General features: G+C 31.6%; 2 protein-coding genes across 2 annotated transcripts; both read left to right on the top strand.

The window, feature by feature from the left end:
• Positions 1-669: 669 nt before the first annotated feature.
• LOC113780499 (dirigent protein 6-like) lies at positions 670-1,203 on the top strand. The gene has a single exon (XM_027326297.1). It carries the CDS (start codon positions 670-672, stop codon positions 1,201-1,203), a length of 534 nt encoding a protein of 177 aa, XP_027182098.1.
• Positions 1,204-6,997: 5,794 nt separating this feature from the next.
• On the top strand, positions 6,998-12,012 carry LOC113781552 (peroxidase 18). Its single transcript, XM_027327508.1, has 4 exons — positions 6,998-7,243; positions 8,402-8,581; positions 8,707-8,872; positions 11,554-12,012. Exons 1-4 carry the CDS (start codon positions 7,022-7,024, stop codon positions 11,967-11,969), a joined length of 984 nt encoding a protein of 327 aa, XP_027183309.1. The 5' UTR covers positions 6,998-7,021; the 3' UTR covers positions 11,970-12,012.
• Positions 12,013-19,800: the final 7,788 nt, after the last annotated feature.

Here is a 19,800-nt window from a genome sequence, read left to right as displayed (position 1 = left end):
TGGGTGGGTAATAAAAAAAAACCTACTACAAAGTAATTAAAGAATAAGAATAAACCACTAAAAACAGAATGGCAAAACAAAAAAAAAAAAGAAAAATGTAGAAGGAGCCTATCATACTCAGTGATTAATTCCAATTGGCTTTAAACAATCATTACTTGATTATGATCAAAATTAAAACACATTCTTGAAACTAGAACCCACTTACCTAACACCGCCTAGATCAGGGATCCCATAAGTTGAAATTCTATCTAATTCAAATTGATTTGTGAAATCCCTGCTACATTTGATTTGATATAACCTTGCATCGTTTTAGTGTAATTGTGGATTTGCCTGCATGAGTTGATAAATTCAAATTTACACTTAAATTGTACAAGTTTATTCCAAAACTTATAAGAATTATATCAACCGATTTAAATTGAACAAAATTCACCTTATGAGACTTCTGGTCCAACACCCCCTTAGACATTCAATTACGAAAGGATTTGTTAATTGCAAAAATTTGGCCCTACCTACCCACAATGCAGTATACGTTTTTAGAGCAAGTCACACGAATTCATGGAACATGCGGACGTACTATACTCTACGAAAGCTCCTCTATATAAACCAGGCAAATATATGGAATCTAGCATCAAATTTCAAGAACTTTGAACAAATTTTCAGCCTACAAACATGCAGAAATATATTTGCATTGTTTTGCTTCTTCTGGCATTTCCTTTCATTTTTAGTCATGCTAAGAGAACAAACCCCGACAAACCATGCAAGCATTTCACAGTGTATTACCACACCGTCATATTTAATGGAACAAACACGGCAAATGCTACTGCTGCAGTGGTTAGAGAGCCAACTAAATTCTGGAACACCAGCTTCGGTCAGATGGTGATTTTCGACAGTCCTTTAACCAAAGGCCAAAGTCTTCTTTCCACACCGATTGGACGAGCTCAAGGGCTGTATTTCTACGACATGAAGATGAGGGTCGGTTCTTGGTTTGCATATAGTTTGCTGTTTAACTCAACTGAGCATAAGGGTATCATTAACATTATGGGTGCAAATCTGATGCATGAGGAAACTAGGGATCTCTCGATCGTGGGAGGGACAGGCGACTTCTTTATGGCCAGAGGCATTGTAACATTTCGAACTGAAGACGTTGATATTCCTCGATATTTCCGTCTCCAAATGGATGTCAAGTTGTACGAATGCTACTAGAAAAGAAAGCGTTCTGCTCGAACAAGCGTGCGTGGTCTTAGAAAGAATGTTTGCAAGTTTAGTTGAAAGATCGTAGTTTGAATTATATGGAGATTAATGAAGAATTACTGTTGATCCTCTTTAAAAAAAAATGCGTTTGATTGTCGTTCTTATTATCCCCGCTTTCCTTTGTAAAAATCTTAATAAAAGAAATGAGTGAGTGTAACTATTGCTGTACCATGTGTTGTTAATGAAAGAAAACAGTTTCTGTACATAGTAATGTTCGTGTTCTACTGATTTCCTCTATTTTTTTTGTCCATCTCTAATTGTTTCTTTTTTATTTTTAATTAACAATTGAATTGGTTGATCCATATATAAAAGGGTCAAAATTCTGTTTTATCTCTTGTTGGATGACTGTTATTATAGGTAAACCAATCCTTTGCCTCACGAAATGCATACATCCAATTGGCAATTCCCGCACAATTATGTTATTTTGCTCAGCCATTCTCCTTATGCTTTCCTTCTCCTAGTTCTAATTGTCTATAACAAAAGGGAGGAAAAAAGGACTAACTACACTTTGCAATCCCTAAACTATATGTGTTTTGCACTTTGCCCTTTAAGTACGAGTTGCAGTAAATTTTTTTTTTTTTGGGAGCAAATGTCAATTTTATTGATTTGCAGTAAAGCTTTACACTGAAGACTACCATCTCCTACTACGTCACATCTGCCATTAGTGAGCAAAACACTATTCAAACAGTAGATAGTGATTAACACGACTAATGGATCAGAACATATTTACACAGCTGCACCTGCAAACCAATAAAAATTTTTTTTTTACAGTAAATTCTTGTTTCCAAAATAATGCAATAACTTGGATTCAATTCAGTTTAACTGTTCTTTTGCTAATGAAATGATAATTAATTAAGAACCCTTTATCTTTTCAATTATTGAAGCTGCTACTCTAATGATAGCTAGCAGAATACAAATACACTTTTCATAATGAATTTGACTTTTTTTTGCTCTTTATATTGAGGTAATAGCCAAATATTAGATAAAAAAGAGAACGTGTCACCAATTGAGGGCTAATCGAGAAAGGCCAAAGGCTTGCAATTCAATCAACTAATAAGCTGATCGTCTTTTTAATTGTAAAAGGGCCGGCAAAACTTTAGAATAATTGATGTAAGAGGCAACGACTTTACAGACCAAGTCTTTCTCAACCCAACTTTGCTCTCAAACTCAACTTTTTACTCAGTGGTGTTTTTTAATCAACAATTAATTAGTTAGTCATATATACGTTAAATCGTTGCTTCTAGTTGAATCACATCCATGTTTATCAAACACTTCCGGCAAACATCATCATTTGAGTTGCAACTTTTTCTGGTTATGTTTCTGAAGAAACAGGTTTTGCAAAAATTGATTTCCAGGATATCCGGCCCAACGTGTTTAATATTGTATTTGGTAAGGACTTTTGGAATACTAAACAACCTAAAAATAATGGGTTGATTGTAGATATACATGATTTTCCCTCTTTAGTTGCTTTCTTCCACCACAAAATACTGCTCCAAGTTTAGATTTCACGATTAACAACAAAGGTAGCCTCTTTTTACATTTAGTTTGGAGAATGTGCCTCTCGATTTTGTTGGGTGACTTTTTGAAGGATTTGATTTAAATTGATTAAATTAGAGAGTCATAATTTTGTTACGAAACAAGACAGAATAAAGTCTACTAACATTATAGAAATATTATATATTTTACACTAAAAAGGAAGAAAATACCCATTATTAATTTTGAATAATTCGTTTTTTGCTTTCTGCAATTTTTTTGATCTATTGTTAGCTTTTTATCTAGTTCGCATTTGCCAATGACAATGTTCATACAAATTATTGAGCTCGTTCATGAAAGAATTCTAAAGATGGCGCATGAGAAATTTCAAATTTGACTTTTTGATTGGGCAAAATCTACGACAATTTTTTGATAGAGGTATGTGAGATAAAATTGTGTTTGAAGAATATGTCAAAAAATCTTTTGAATTTTTTTGTAGAAGAAATGCAATTTAAGTACCCAAAGTTTGGCCCATATGTCAAACCGGTCCCTAACATTTCTAGCGAAACAAATTTCACCCCCATAGTTTCTGATGTTATGTAGATTTAGGACAATTTATGAAAATTCGATAATCCTGAAGGACAGAATCAATGTGCCATTAGTCAATAGTTTGACTTTGTATTATTCGTCCCTACAGTTTAGAATTTCGATCAATATGGTTCGTTAGTTTTCATCTGAGCATAGTTATGGTTTTAGAATAAAATAAAATAGGAATTGAATCAAATATATGAAAGATATTGTTCCTAAATCCCTATAAAAATCTCTAAAAGCACATTATATTGGCACAAAATTATCCACTAATTGGTAAGTTATAATTAAATAACTAGAAAAATAGTATTTTAATACTTAACTTAAATCTAACTATTATACAACTTATTGTCATAATGTGGATGTAAGTTTTAAATGGTTAGAATTAGAAATTGTGATTACAATAATTAGTGATGATCAGTCATGAGACAATTAATATGGTTAATAGTCCTAGCTTTATGTATCGATTTCATGTAAATCAAGTGACGATCATATAAACAACTTGATTTGCCCTAACAAACTGAGGCTAAATCTAGACTGAATACTCAGTGCTGATGAAGATATGTACTAGTTTTTGACCCGTTTGCTTGTCGCAAGTTTTGCTGCATGTTTACATGATCAAGAATATGATCATGAGCATGTTCATGTTTTATTTCAGATACGGTCAATCAGTTTGACCATAAACACATTCATTTTATGAAATGTTAAGTTTGGTTGCCCTGTATCAAATGATTATTGTCTCATGAATCGCTATTTGTGTATTTGGCGAATTCTTAAGCGATTTAAAAGGATACATATATGTTTTGAATTAATTTTCTATACGCTGATAGTGTATATATTTTCACTGTTGGATGCATTACACATAATTCGAATTTGAATTTGAAATCCAAATTTTACATATGTGTAATGCATTCAACCGTAATAGTATATACAATGTCAGTATATATAAGATTTACTCATCTATTTCAGGCACCAACTTTGAAATATATATGTTTAAATTAAAAAAAATTGGCCCAAAAATTGGTTTTTTTTCCTGTGCTCTTTTAGCCCAATCCATCCACTTTTCGTCCCATTAGAATGAGGAAAGGCCATGTCAATGCCCAAATAGAATTTCAGCCAAAGAAAAGGAAAAAAGAAGCGATAAATACTGACGTGGAAATGAATTAGCATTGTTCTTTTACACTCTAACGCCCAGCTATTCCATATCTTCATGGCTCCTTTTCTTATAGAGTAGTGTGACTCCTAATTTTGAAAAACCCTTTTCTAAAGTGTTATTGGGCCATTTTCAAAGTTCCATTGTAGTTCCTCTCTTAGTTTTACTTTTTTATTTTTACTTTTTTTTATTATTTTACTTTATTAAAAAAAACCCTCCAAAAACTTTAGTTTTCACTTTTATTTTTAATTTTTATGTTCCAAATTAAAAATGAGGCACCACACACACACATATACATATATGCACACATTATCGGTATTATCTAGCAAAACACAGCAGGTAATTACTTTTCATTAGATGCATGTTTTCTCAAACCATGTTATTTCCTGTTTTTCTTCCGTTAATTACTAAGAGTTAGTTTACTTGGATGGTGATGAGAGTATGATGTAGTGAATGGGTTTAGGCAATACAGAGGTCGACTAGATTTAAATGCTTATTCATGCTAAGAAAATATGATTACTTGTTTCAGGATTATTGTTCATTTTGAGCATATGGGTTAACAGACATTTTCAAAATTTTCTTTGATCTTTTAGAAAGTTTCGCACTTAATAATTTATTGTTCTTGTGTTTTACTATAAAAAAAATTGTGAAACTTTGCATGAATTATGATGTCTTGTATTCTTCAGCAAGACTTGAGGATAAAAAAGATTATGGATATGGGTCTAGTTATATTTCTTTTGTAATTGCACCTTCTTTTATCTAGAGAGAAATATTCCGCTCATTTTACGTGATAAGAGGAGAAAATAAGCAAATTATTGTTGGAAAATTATAATTTGACTATATTAAATGGATTAATCTTTTTTACATTGAAAGTGTATACACCATTAGCATTATATGAATGACAACTATGCGAAATTTGAATTTGAAATTTAACTTTTGTACACATGTCATGAATCTAATAGTGATAGTGTATACACTGTCAGTGTATATAAAATTTACTCTAATTAAATCCCTAAAAATGGCTGGATAGCATCTGAGCATAGTATAATTAAAAAACAATTTGAAAGATAAATCCACCAGGTTTCTCTCCTTCTTTTAGTGTTACCAACACACACACACACACATATATATATAAAGACACACACATACATACACACACATGCACACATTCCCATGTAAAGAGAATCTCTACTTATTAAAAGAAAAGCACACCCATATTTACATTCGAAAAGACACTGACAATATCCAAACAATTTTAGCTTTTTAAAAATAATTTCACATTTTAATTTGTTAGTAATAATTTTGTTATTTTTTACCGTTATTATGTGAAATAAGTGGAAAATTACAAGTATGGGATGAAATATAACTGGATCCATATGCGTACATATATATTATTATTTCGCTATTATGTTTAGAATATTGATTTTTTTAACTATTATTTGTCCTGTGTGTTATAAAATATTGAGTTAACGAATGATTTTGATGACAGACAAACAAATTGAGATAAAATCATGTCAAAGAATAATGTGCAAAGCACACTATACCTTAAAGGGGCTTATTGTAATTGACACCTTAAAGGTAACATTGTCGTTATACAACATTAGATTGAACTAATGGTTTTGAAGGTAAAATGATAAAATAACAATATTAGCGATTAAAGTGTAAAATTAAGTGAAAAATCGTTGGGCTTCAATAGTGATGGTTCAAACTTGGACCTCTTTTCAAATGTATCATTCTCGATTACCTTCCTACCTTTATTCATAGTTTGATCGCTTTGTTAAAGGGCTCAACTTTAAGGTAATTTGCCCCATTTAAGCATCCAAAATACCCTAAGTGTTTATAAGAGTACTTAGCAATGAATGGAAATATTGTCTAAAAATATCCAACTCTAAAAGCGCTTATAAGTGGATATTCAACTCTAAAAGTTAAAATCAGACAATAGGAAGCCTTTCTTTCTCCTACTTAGTCTAGTTCGCAAAGCAAAAGATATTACACGAAACTAACTCTGCTTTTGAAGGTGTTTTACTGAAACATAAAATATAATTGACGCATTTTAAGAAAAATCTGTTCATTTTTGTTTAAAGGAAAAATTTGATCCTTGTCGTTTCCAATATCATTAGGAGTTTTATTAGAAAAAGGGAGGTTTGGGAATAAACAAAAACAAGTTCCTCTATTTTATTTTGTTCCAATAATGGTCCTAATAATTCCTCGTCTGACAGTCACAAACATTAGCTTCTAAGTTACAAAAACCATTAGTAAATGTTTGCGAGGTACGAGCAACTGGCATTCACCCATCTCTTGCAGTGAATTGAAGACCAACCCATCTATCCGCCAGCAATTTCCAAACGAAAAAGGTTGATCTGACAATACCAACTTCAAATTAATGCCGCTATAAATGATGTACAGTTCCAAAGATTCAATACATGTGGTCATCTCATTTCTCCCTCTTTACTTCCCTTGGACTTTTTTCAACCTGATTTGAAAAAAACTAGCTATTTGAAGGATGCTATCCCCCCAATTGCCAAGAAACAAAACTTCCCTAGAAAAGAGTGGCTTATGGCAGAAACACTTCATATACCTTACCACCTTTTAACCTTTGTTTTGTTCCATTTAGCTTTGTTTGCATCTTCATCGTACAGCCTCTCTTTTGACTTCTATGCAACTTCTTGCCCTACAGCTGAAATAATAGTGAAGAATACAGTAAGAGAAGCTTCCTCTTTGGACCCAACACTTCCTGGAAAGCTTCTTCGCTTGGTTTTCCATGATTGTTTTGTGGAGGTAAGCCTTCTCTCACCTCATGTGTAGTGTCCTAAAGACAAAAGCAGCACTTTAATTTGGTTGTGTCCAGGGAACTTTCAACCTTCATGGCCTGTAACTTTTTCATTCATGATATAGTTGCATGATACGTGAAACAATTTTTTTCCCAATTTTTTTATTATTAGAATAGAAAAAAATAGTTCTAATGCAATGTGTAGACATCGGGTATGCTACAAGATATATCTGCAGAAAATTGTTTACTTGTGTAAATTCACATTTTATCAATAATCTGTACATGCAAGTTAATGTTTTTTCTTTAACTGGTTAAGGTAGCATAAACAAATATTGTGCTGTTCTTAAAGTTGGCTCTTTTCGGTTTGCACTTTTTAGGCGAATGACAATGAAAATTTTCCAAGTATGCTCTCAAATTTCTTTCCACACATACAATTTGTTGAGAAAGTGTTAATTACAAGTGTTCAATGTGAGTTCTAGCCAACTAACATGATCTTGTCTATCTTTACAATAATAAAGTCTGTGTAGATAGTTAACACCAATTTGGTGTTAACTTTGTGTGTTTTAAAATTTATACTTATCTCTATTTATATTATATATAAAGGGGTAGGGAGCCTTTTGATGTAAATAAAAAGTTGTCATCTTATGATCTTCCTAAATTATTTTTTAAGTATCACTATCCGCTATCATGTCTATCTTTGTCTCTTCAACCCATTATCATATCTACTTTTTCCTCTTTTTGTATGACTGCTCACTGTCAAATAATAGTTTATGTGTACATTTTATTTATGTAAATGTCAATTTTCTGTATGTGTTTAAAAAATATAAAATCAAATCTCATAAAAAATAATTTCAACAAATTAATATCTTTAAAATTTTTAAAATTTTTATTTATTATTGCACACACATCGAGTGTGCCTTAAGCACTAGTATATAAAATGTATCACATGTAGGGATGGAATTAGGGGGGAACGGGGAGGGGCTCCCGCCCTCCAAAGTTATATAACATTTATTTTCCTCCTATATAAATTTTGAAATCGTTAAAAATATTCTTTATAAATTTAAAATTTTGACCCGCAAAAATTTAAAATCAGTTCACATACCATATGCAAGTTTAGCCATGCTAAAGATCAACATTCTTAGAAGCGGTGTTTTCCATGTTTGCAGGGCTGTGATGCTTCTATACTATTACAAGGGAATGGGACTGAAAGAAGTGATCCAGCAAATTCTTTCCTAGGAGGGTTTTCAACAATTGATTCAGCCAAAAGGGTGCTTGAATTCTTCTGTCCAGGAACAGTTTCTTGTGCTGATATTCTAGCTTTAGCTGCCAGAGATGCTGTCGAATTTGTAAAGTCCAATTACCACATTTTCACTTTAATAATGACCATTTTTTCCTAATTAATAACTTCTTCAATTCTTGATAACTAATTAATGTAATATTGAATTGTCAAACTAATAAAACTGTACAACAGGCAGGAGGGCCAAGTGTGCAGATTCCAACAGGAAGGAGAGATGGGAGGATTTCTTTGGCTTCAAATGTGAGGCCTAATATAATAGACACAAGTTTTACAATGGATCAAATGCTTAAGATATTCTCAGCTAAGGGCCTATCGTTGGACGACTTAGTCACCCTCTCAGGTAAGAATCCTTGAATGCAAGCACATGATATGTACACACTAATTGAGTATCAAACAACATTTAATAGGCTGGATAGAGAAAAGAATCCGAAGAGGGGCACAATTGAGTACTGAAGGCGTTGTTTTTTGGCTTTAGAACGAGCACGCTTTTTCCATATTTCCCCGGTTCCCTAACTTTTTCCATCCCTAAGTTCTTTTCTTTAAATCCAAGAAGTTAGATGCATAAATAAAATTTAGTCGATCTACTCTTTTTGTTAACGTCACTTTTTTTTCCTTCTTGCATTTTTTTTTTTAAAATGATAGTGACTTTTCAAAAATCAACACAACATTTTATTAGTTTTTTTTTCTATTTTGCCATTTGAAAACGTAAAATTCCCAAAAAATCATCAAATGCCTTCCCATCCAACAAAATAAGTAAATGGTCCACCAACAATATTTTAATTCCCAAAAAAGTCTCATGGGACGGAGGTAGCATCTGGTAAGTATTTATGCATTGTGAATGCATGCATACTAGTAATATTTAGGTACATAAATGTTGTCGGTTGTTGTTTGTTGGAGCTTTACTCAATAATTGATGTTTTACTCTTCTCGTGCGAAAAACAATAAATGTGTTTCATTGCACAACACCAAGTTAGGGATGTTGCTGCTGGAGGTCAAACAGATGAGGCTGCAGAGGCATAACTTGCATATACACTTCCAGATGACACCCAAAAAGAAAAAAATAAAGAAAAAGGAATTCCATCACTAACTGTGAAATGGCAAGGATTTGAACAGAAATTGAACAAAGTTGAGAATCAAAAATGCGTTTGATAAAACTGAAATCTAAAAGTAAAATTTAAAATATGAAATCTGAAGTTTAAATCCGTTAAGTTATTGAATTGTTAGATATTAAATTTGATACATTTAAGTGTACATCACATTAAGTGATAAGCGAATAGTTTATAACTTATTTTTGGAAACAAGTTTTGTCTAGAAAATTAAGTGTCACTTAATTAATTCAGATGTTCAATTTTTTGTTATCAAACACATTTGAATATGTTAAGATATAAATCTATTAAATTTAAGTGCTAAATTAGGTTATCAAATAGGGTCTAAGAATTTAGTTGGGAATTGGTGGTAGGCATTAGTTTCACAACAAATTTCTGATCAAATGAAAACTCTTTCCTTCATTGGTGAAAGAGTGAGATAATTTTGAAAAGGGTAAATTGCTGTGGACCTAAAATATGTGCTATGGAAAAACAATACCACTAGCTTGGTAGCCCGACCAAGCCCTCAAAAATAATCGTCAAGAATATTTCAAAAGCATAAGATTTAGTTCAAGCACTTTGCTGTAAGTTGGGCAAAGATTATCCACATTTCTCCCCTTCTTTTTTGATGAAGAAAGGTGAAAAGTAACCCGGCGAATGATTCCATAAAGACCATTTAGAACATATATAGCAAAATGTGGATATATTTAGCAAGATGTATCATACTTTCTTATCCGTTCAGAGTTCATGATTGTAAGTATCACAGTGAACATATATAAGAAACAATGCATTATGTATATCAATAATGATTAACAAACACAAGAGTTAGTAGAGCAACATTCACTTGAGGAGGTGCAGTTGCACCCTTCAATTTCTTGAAAATTATAGAATAACCAATGAAAACTTTAGTCATTTTAATGTTGTCTCACTCTTGCCCTTCCTGAATTTTCAAAATATTCCATCTTGCCCCACAACTGCCCCTCAAAAGTGTTAAAATTTCTTATAGTTGCCATCACTATTTCTAAAATAGAAGTTTGAAATAAAATATTATACTATTCTTATTTTCTTTCTAATAAATATTTTTCACTTAAAATTAAATTTCACTTATATGTCCAACCATAGGAATTACTCCTACATGGGAACCAAATATTTGATAATCACTTAGTTGTGCCAAAAATCCACACACCACACGCTATAAGTTTAATCTAATATTATTGCACCCTCTAAGTAAAGGTCTTAGCTATGCCACTTAGTGCTCAATACTTCATATTTTATTTTGGGTATATCTATTATCCTGGTCCTCCGGGTAATATGTTACTATTATATTTACAAGAGGGCTGTTAAACGTTAATTACCATATTATGCAATTGAAACCTTATATAAAGCAATTCAGTTAAAATCTTTTCTATTTCTTTCTACAATTTGAAATTTTTTTTAAACAAAATGAATATGGTAATCATGACAATTTGGGGGAGTACTTGGTTTACAATTTTTTTTTTTGTCAAATACTTGTGTTGCCACATGGTTAATTTGCTCTGAGCAACTAAGATCATGTTTAATAACTTAATTTAGTACTTAAACCTAATAAATTCATATTTTAACATGTTTGTATGTGTTTGATAACCAAAAATAAACATCTGAATTAATTAAGTAGCATTGAAATTTTTAGACAAAACATGTTCCAAAAATTAAGTGATAAGTTATTCACTTATCATTTAATATGATATACATTCAAATATATCAAATTTAGTACTTTACAATTCAGTAATTTAATGGATTCGAATTTCAGATTTCAATTTTCAGACTATTTTAGTTTTATAAATAAGTGTTGTAGCCGCATCACACATTAAAAGAAAAAGGAAAATCTTCTACATCCTTTGAATTTCAATTCTCTCCAATATCTCTATAGGTCCATAAAAATTCATGGTTTTTGCAGGGGCACACACAATAGGATCAGCACATTGCAACGCATTCATGGATCGATTCAAAGTTGATTCCAAGGGAAATTTCACTCTTATTGATTCATCTCTCGATAGAGAATACGCGGCACAGCTAACCAAAAGATGTCCAGGAGGGGCAGCAGCTACATCACCTACTACAGACAACGACCCAGAAACACCTAATTTATTTGACAACCAATACTATAAGGATCTCCTGGCTCACAAGGGCCTCTTTCAATCTGATTCAGTTCTGGTAAGTGATAAGAGAACAATCAGCAAAGTTCAGAATTTTGCAAATAATCAAGACAGTTTCTTTGAGCGTTGGGAACAGTCGTTCTTGAGGCTTACTAGCATTGGGGTGAAGATAGATAATGAAGGAGAGGTTCGACAATTATGTGCAGTTGTTAATTAAGTGATAATCAAATAAAAGAGCTATTGAAATAATTTTTAAATTTTACAATGTCATTTTTTGCATTACAAATCAAATACTCCTAGTTTATACGTTTTTTTTTTTTTTGGGCTAGTCGTACGTAGATTACTTTATGTTTGATTCTGATGAGGCGAAAAAATTTAATTGAAGTTTATTACATTACTATATTTGCTACACCTATAGTATTTTTTTTTTTAGAAATTTCCAATTGTATAAGATTAAGGTAGGTTGTATCCCGCAAATGTAATAATTCTTATATATTTGGTACTTTTTTAGTTGAATTGGTGTATATGAACAAAAATCACGATTACACCAAAGTTACATGAATTATAATTACTCTCTACAAGCTCAAATGAAGGCTTTGATGTAGAATTGACAGGGTGCTAGGAGCTCTTTGACAGTTTCCCAACTCAAGGAGGTAATTAGATCCCATTCCCCTCTTGTAGTTTTCTCAGTGAAACCAATAAACAAACAAAAAAAAAATTTAAGGAGAATGTTAGAAGAAAATCAAACTATGATGAAGTGGCTGTACTTCAGTCGGTAATCAAGTGCTTTAGCTTTCCCTGGAATAATAATGTTAGAGTCTATTTGTACTACTTTTAGTACTGAAATGGAAATGTATGATGGTGAAGCAAATTGCACTGGGTGACTAGTGGGAATTTATTTCAGTACAGGACAGAACAATGGAAGGGGGGTCAAGTGAATTGTACTTGGGGACTTTAATGATCTAGTGTTAAATGAAAAGAAATGGGGGGAAGGGCCAGACTTGACTGTAGCTTTAAAGATTTCAGAGAATTCATCAATATTAACAGGCTAATTGACATTGGACCCCCCTTGGACATGGTATAACTAGTGGGAGAATAAGGGAGAAGTAAACGAAGATTAGGCAGAGGGCTAGCAAATCCAGAATGGTTTCAAAATTTTTAAAAACCAATATTTTCCCACGTTGAAACGGATGCTTCTGATCACTGCTTGGTACTTCTATGCACAAGTCTTGAAATCAGGAGGAGAAAGAACTAAAGTTTCTTCTTTGATAATTAAAAGAGCTTAAGACACAGACCTAAGGGGAAAAAACTGTATAGAGTAATGAGGAGGAGAATAGAATGCAGGTTGGCTTTGAGAAGTTGGAGCGAATAAAACACAAGTAAGTTTGTGCAATGTCATTTTTAAAATTATATAAAAGATTTTGGCCAATAGAGGGAAAAAAAGCATTGGCAGACAGATGCTTGACAGTGTTGTGATTGCTCATGAAAATCATTTATTTTTTGAAAAAACTAAAGAAATAGGAAATATGGTTTGGATTAGAGGTGTCAATCACAATCCATATATATTGACCCATCCATTAATAAGTGAACTTGGGTATCCGATGCATTTTAAACGAATTTAAACAGATGACTCAGTTAGACTCATTTAATAATTGAATAGTGGATTGACTTGTCTCATCTATTTGTACTCATTTAAAAATAATTACATATTCAACATCAATTTTAAGGGGATAAATTTGAATTTTTTACTAATTTAATTACAATAAAATATCATTATTTTTTATCGAACAACATGTAGAAAAAAAGGTAGAGTTTCAAATGGGTCATACCTATTTATTGAATGGATAATTGAATATACGTATACCCATTTATTAAATGAATACAAATAAATTAACCAAATTATTTTTATAATCTAATTATGATTGATCAAACCCATACGAATTATCCATTCTATCATATCTTAGTTTGGATAATTCAATTCGAGCCATCATAACTGTTTTAAAATTGGGCTTCGTTTATGAAGTCAATATGGGCTTAGAAATGTTTCTGAATCACTAAACAAAGAGAGAGAAGTCAGACCCAACAGAAGAACCGACAGAGAAAATAGCAGATTTGGATTGTTGCTGTGGAACCTGATGTTGAACTCTTGAACACAGCCCAAACAATGAGAAAAATGGTCGAGAAGTTGATAAAGAAAGACTGACCCAATTTACAATTTCAGTTGTGCAAGTCTATGACCTATATAATTAGTGGACATACAAAATACACACCAAACTTTTTGGTGTTATACTTCCACCTTTGCACCTGAAACACTTTTAATGTTTCTCACGAACCTTTTTCTTGTCAGATGTACTCTTTGAAGTTGTCAAGTATATAATGTTGCACCTTCAACTCTTATTTTATACACTTTAGTTAAATTAATCTTTTATTAGAAGCAACAACCAGGTAAGTATTGTCAATGAGAAATGTCTCAATAAAAGCACAACAATTCCTAAATTAAAAAAAAAAAACAAAGGTGCTACACAACACCAGCTAGCTAGCTAATACAAACTCATATCAAACCATGGATAACTTTTTTTTACAGTGTCAGTGCATAATTTATTTGTTTTTTTAACGTTAGCAGATTAGATCATGTCAAATAACATGATTTCAAATTTGAAATTCAAATCATATATATGTGGCATACATCTAAAGTTGTTAATGTAAAAAAAAATTATTACACTGTCAGTACATAAAAAGTAAATCCAAAAAATAAACCCTCATGTACTCGAAATTACAAACAAAAGACCCTCAAATCAAAGTCTCATGAAATGCTGATCTCCCACTTAGCTTTACTTCACCAATCCCTCTCCAAGAAGCAACGGAAGCAACTATTTGCTGCAATACAACTATTCAATACCACAAAATGAGGCTTCGAACTCTCTTGCAAAACAAGTCTCTGGCTCCTTTCCTTTCACAAATGATAAACCACAGCCAAGAGACAGTCTAGACACAGCTGACCAATAAAAGAATTTTGGACCCGATGTGTCGACGAGTTTGTTTGCCAAAATAACACTCTTTCTAAAAAATATTCCCAATGTGATTCACTTTCAAATTGTATTCCCAAATCGATGTTATTGTTGCCACCTAATGCTCCTGGTTGCCATGTAAGATAACAAGAAAGGAAAGCTTTATAGTTTCCAATAAAAACTAAAAATTTAAACTATTTTATTATAGAGGCACAAGAAAATTACATAACTTTGATAATTTCGTTATAATTATTTAAAATAAATTTTACCATTATTGACCTTGCTATTATTGCTCTCTGTAACTTTTTTAAATGTATCAAGCTTACTGCATATATTTTTTCAAAAATAAATTTGCAAAATACAAAAATTGCAATGAACATTATAAGCAATAACAAGAAAAAGTTACAAAAACTTCAAGGCTATCATATTTGTTTATGTTATGCTTCCTACTCCTTGAAAAGAACTTTTACAAAAAGTAATCAAACTATTGCAATTAAGATAATGCTAAAGTTTCTCAAAAGTAACACAAGCCATTAATTGATGTTGATAAATATGCAAAAATACTTCAAGTATACGAGATTATTTGATTATGTGATAGAGAGGCACTACAAATGAACATGCTTATATTGAGCATGAATTTATGTTGTTACGTAGTTTTCCTCTTAGACATTTTATCAAACACACGGTGTGAGAAATCATTTGTTAAAGCAATTAGTATTCAAAATTTTTTGAAGGCCATAAGAATGTTCCAAAAACTGCACAATAGAAAAGACAAGAGAATAATCTTCATTTACTTTGAAATTATCAATTCGAGGAGAATATTTTCATCTACAGATACAATATCAGGAATGATAATGAAGTTTTAGATATTGTTAATATAAATATTGGCTTTTAACAATTACATTTGACAAGGAAAAATTACGAAAGGACACAAAATAATAAAGAAAAAAAAAGTGGGAAGGTTCAGAGAGAGAATCAGGGAAGATATTAGTTGGGAAAGAGAGATAGAATGTGCCTCTATCTTTATCCTACCACATATGCGACCTATATCGAAAAAAAAGAATTATAAAGGTAATAAATTTTAAAATTAGGTTACTTTGGGTATATGTTTCAAAAGAAGAGTTATTTTGGCAATAAACTCATGTGTAGACAATTTATAATTTGAAATTAAATTACCAAATTACCATCATCTTATACACTATAACTAATGTATACAAACAATATACGTATATATATACCACATTCAATCTTCCTTCTTGTCCAAATCACACTAGTCGATAAGGATTCCCAAACAAAATAAAGAAAGACAAAAAGTGACACGTATGCAAGAAAAAATATGTAGACTAAAACTTTCCTGTATTATATACACTAATAGTTTTAAATATATGATACATATGCAAAATTTAAGGTCTAAATTTAAGTTTTGTGCATGCATAGTATGTATATTGTCAATGTTGAGTGAAAGATTAATTCAAAACATAATAGTGACAATAACTAACAAAAGAACAACTACGGACTATGATAAGTGTGCATTTTGAGTGTTTTAAGTGTGTTTTATTATTTATTTTTGGTGTGTTTTAATTACTTTTATAACTAATTAACTAAGTTTCTAGTGAAGTTACGCATTTTATGGTTTAGGTGTCGAAAATTGCATTTCTAGGGATTAAAGTGGTGAAAATTTCATGTTTTTGTAGGTTCAAGGATTCAATCATCAAATGGAGTGACTTGAGAAAATAATTGGATGAATTTTGATGATTGGAGGTGATTTGAAGAAGACATGAAGTGCAAAATACTCAAAAAGGGAAATGCAATCAAGAATAAAGAAAAGGAGTTTTCCAACTTTGACACTTGATGGTATTTCGACTATATTTTGAGCTACAAGTATTGGATTGAGGTGATTATAAAACCATTTTGAAGCTAATATATAGATCTACATTTCTTGTGAAGACCTTGAAGTCCAGTTTAGTCGTTTTCATTGTAAAAATGTCGAAATATAGAAGTGCAATTTTATTGTTAAAAGCTGAAACAGAGTTTTGACCACTTGAGGTTATTTTGGTCATTTATTAGTCCATAGAGCTCTAAATTGGATGATTCTAGAGGCATTGGAAAGCTAACTCAAAGAACTACAACTTTCATGTTTTATAGAAGAGTTAGTTCAGTTTCTATCATCGAGAAAATATCAGTGGAAGTTGATACAAAAATAGAACAAGAATGAAGATTGACAAAAAATGAGCAAAACTGCAATAAGACAAAACAGGAGGTACAATACGCCAGGTAGGTCATGTTTTCAAGGCCGCGTATTCTTGTTTTGCGACTGCAACTTGTCCTCTGTTCACACAAGCTTTTTGATTAATTTATCTACAAGAAATCCATTAGGAAATGAGAAAGCAAGCATAGAGAATTCAAGAAACAACTTTTGGTGATTCTAAGATTCATTTTACATTAACTTTAACAATTCACATTGAGTTTGAATTCCTCTATAAATAAAAGCCTTGGAAGACATTTTTAACAACTTTGGAAGGGTAGAGAAACTCCACAAAAATGTAGTTTTCACTAGATTTCTTAGTTCATTAGTATAGTATAGTTTATCTTTTTTGTATTTATAGTTAGACTTGGATGAAAGTTTAAAGAGCAAAGATGGAGAGTTGGAACTCATGTGACAAGGGTGACTGCTCTCCTATCACTTTCTCTCTTATATTTGATTTCATGTTTAGCTATAATACAAGTTTGGTGTTTATTTTCATGTTTTGCTAAAATTTATGCTTAGAGTCATGGATGAACTTTCTATATCTTGTTAGTGATATTTATTTGGTTATTTGATAATATTATTTTGAATAAGTTATTTATCACTTTTGCTTATCTAATCATGATTAATCGGTCATTAATTGTGATAATCTTAAGGTGTTAAATTTGCAATGAGAATTGAGATTTAATATTAGTTCAAGAAAGTGATAAATCTAGGGAGTTCACTCACGAGAGTAGAAGTGCACCTATGTGGTTTTAGTGACTTATTTTATGTAATTTCATTAAAGAAATGAACTTGTAGTTAATTTCATAACTATGAGAGTAGGTATGACATAGTTACAAGTATACCTGATTCACTACGAGGTGTAAGTTTCACATACATGAGAAAATTATGCCATAACTAGACAAGATAATAGCATTCATTTAATCTGTAATTTCATTTGCAAGAGTAGTAAGAAATTCCATACTTCTAGGAGTTTTGTATTGTTATTTTTATTACTTTTATCTCATGTTTATAGTGTCGATTTAATTTCTTGCATTTATGATAGTCTAAATAATAAAGAAATTTGAAAACATTGGTAATTAACAATCTTTCTTGTGGATTTGATTTTTAATATTTTATATTGAATTTTAACTCGCATACTTACGAAAAACGCGTGTAGAATATTTATGAATTTATAAATATAAAACTTAATTGTGGAATGAGTTTAATTATTTTATACATATCCCATGCTCGTTAGATCACATGGGGACACGCGTTTTTTTTTCATGTACTTGTAGTACAATAATGTTTGTATTTGGGCGTGTAAATTGAATTTTTGAGTTCAATTATTCTTCTGTGCCGCCTTTCGATCATGACTTCCCGGTTGACTCGTGATCCACAATTCACGCGAAATCCCAATCAAGAAAGAGGATGCTTTTAGTTATGTGGCTTGTATCAAATCCTGGTTGATGTGCTTTTCCTGGCATTGTCCACCCAGGAAAATTACATATGTAGAACCTTCCCCGGAGTGTCACAGCCATAATCACTTTTAAAATAACTTTTATTTAAGTAAGTGAGAGATTTTAAACATTGAATAATTTACTTACAATTTTTCTTTTTTACCATCCAACCCAATTGTTCTATTTTGAAAACAATTTTAAACACGTTATCTACTTTTCATACTTAGGTGGTTACACAAAAATTTACTAAAATTCTCCGCATACGTCTCAAAAAACAACCATTCAAGCGCATGCTTACTTTAGTTGATTTTTTGCTGTAATAAACAGAGTTTGGAAAGTGACATGTATACCAATAAACCAATACTTATTTGAAAAATATCACATGCCCATATTCATAGGTATAAATGAAAGACAAATCAAGAAACTAATACAGGCAAGTGTACAGGATCACCCAGGAGACTATATAAACATCAATTAATTAGAGATTGAATCTCTTACTAAATAATTTACTTGTACTGTTATTAAGAACCATTGTGAATTCAGGGTCTTCGTGTAGAAACCATTTTGTGGTTGCAAATAAATTCCATGTGTCACGGGTTGCTTGTTCTTGTCATGGTTGTTTGTTTTCCTACAAGTCAATACTCGGTGCATGCAAAACTAGTCAACTGTTCATAGGTCAAGTTTTAAACAGCAGCTAATGCCGCATGAAGTGTTGGCTCGTGGAAAAACAAGCCACCGTGACACTTGGAAGGCCTTTGGGAAAACCATGAGAGGAACTAAACTTTGCAAAAAGTCAACATTTCACGTAAGGGGCTTCATTCTCGGATAAAACACCATTGAGGGGACACAATACATTCAATTAATTAAATAAAATACTTTCAATAGATGAAAATGCCAAACAAAACAGGGAATGTATCCGGGTAGAAGAAATTATCGTAAAGGCAAAATGTAACTAGAAAAGCCAAGAAAGCTGCCTAGATATGTATTTTCTTGCTAACAAATCATTGAACAATCCGTCGGCAATTAATAGAGTTTGTGTGGTTATCACATTTCTTTTTGCTTCATCAATTGAATGATATTATGCTAAATGAAAAGTTAATAAAGGTGGTCTAATTATAAGTTAATTCTTGCTGATTGCAACTCGCAAGCTAGTTCTTGCTGAAATATAAAGAAAAGAAACAGATGTGAACCCTTCACCAACTGGCATATGGAATTATGGTCCCAAACCTAAAGCATATAAGATATTTAACCATTAAACAATTGATGCTGTTAGCTTCCCTGATATGTTATAGTTTTCAGAGTGAGTTTGTTTACATTAAGAAAGAGACAGATTCCAGCTTTCTTCCGTGTATA

Source organism: Coffea eugenioides, chromosome 8 (assembly GCF_003713205.1).
Source record: "Coffea eugenioides isolate CCC68of chromosome 8, Ceug_1.0, whole genome shotgun sequence".
Taxonomy (NCBI): domain Eukaryota; kingdom Viridiplantae; phylum Streptophyta; class Magnoliopsida; order Gentianales; family Rubiaceae; genus Coffea; species Coffea eugenioides.
This window is presented reverse-complemented; position numbering and strand designations above follow the sequence as displayed.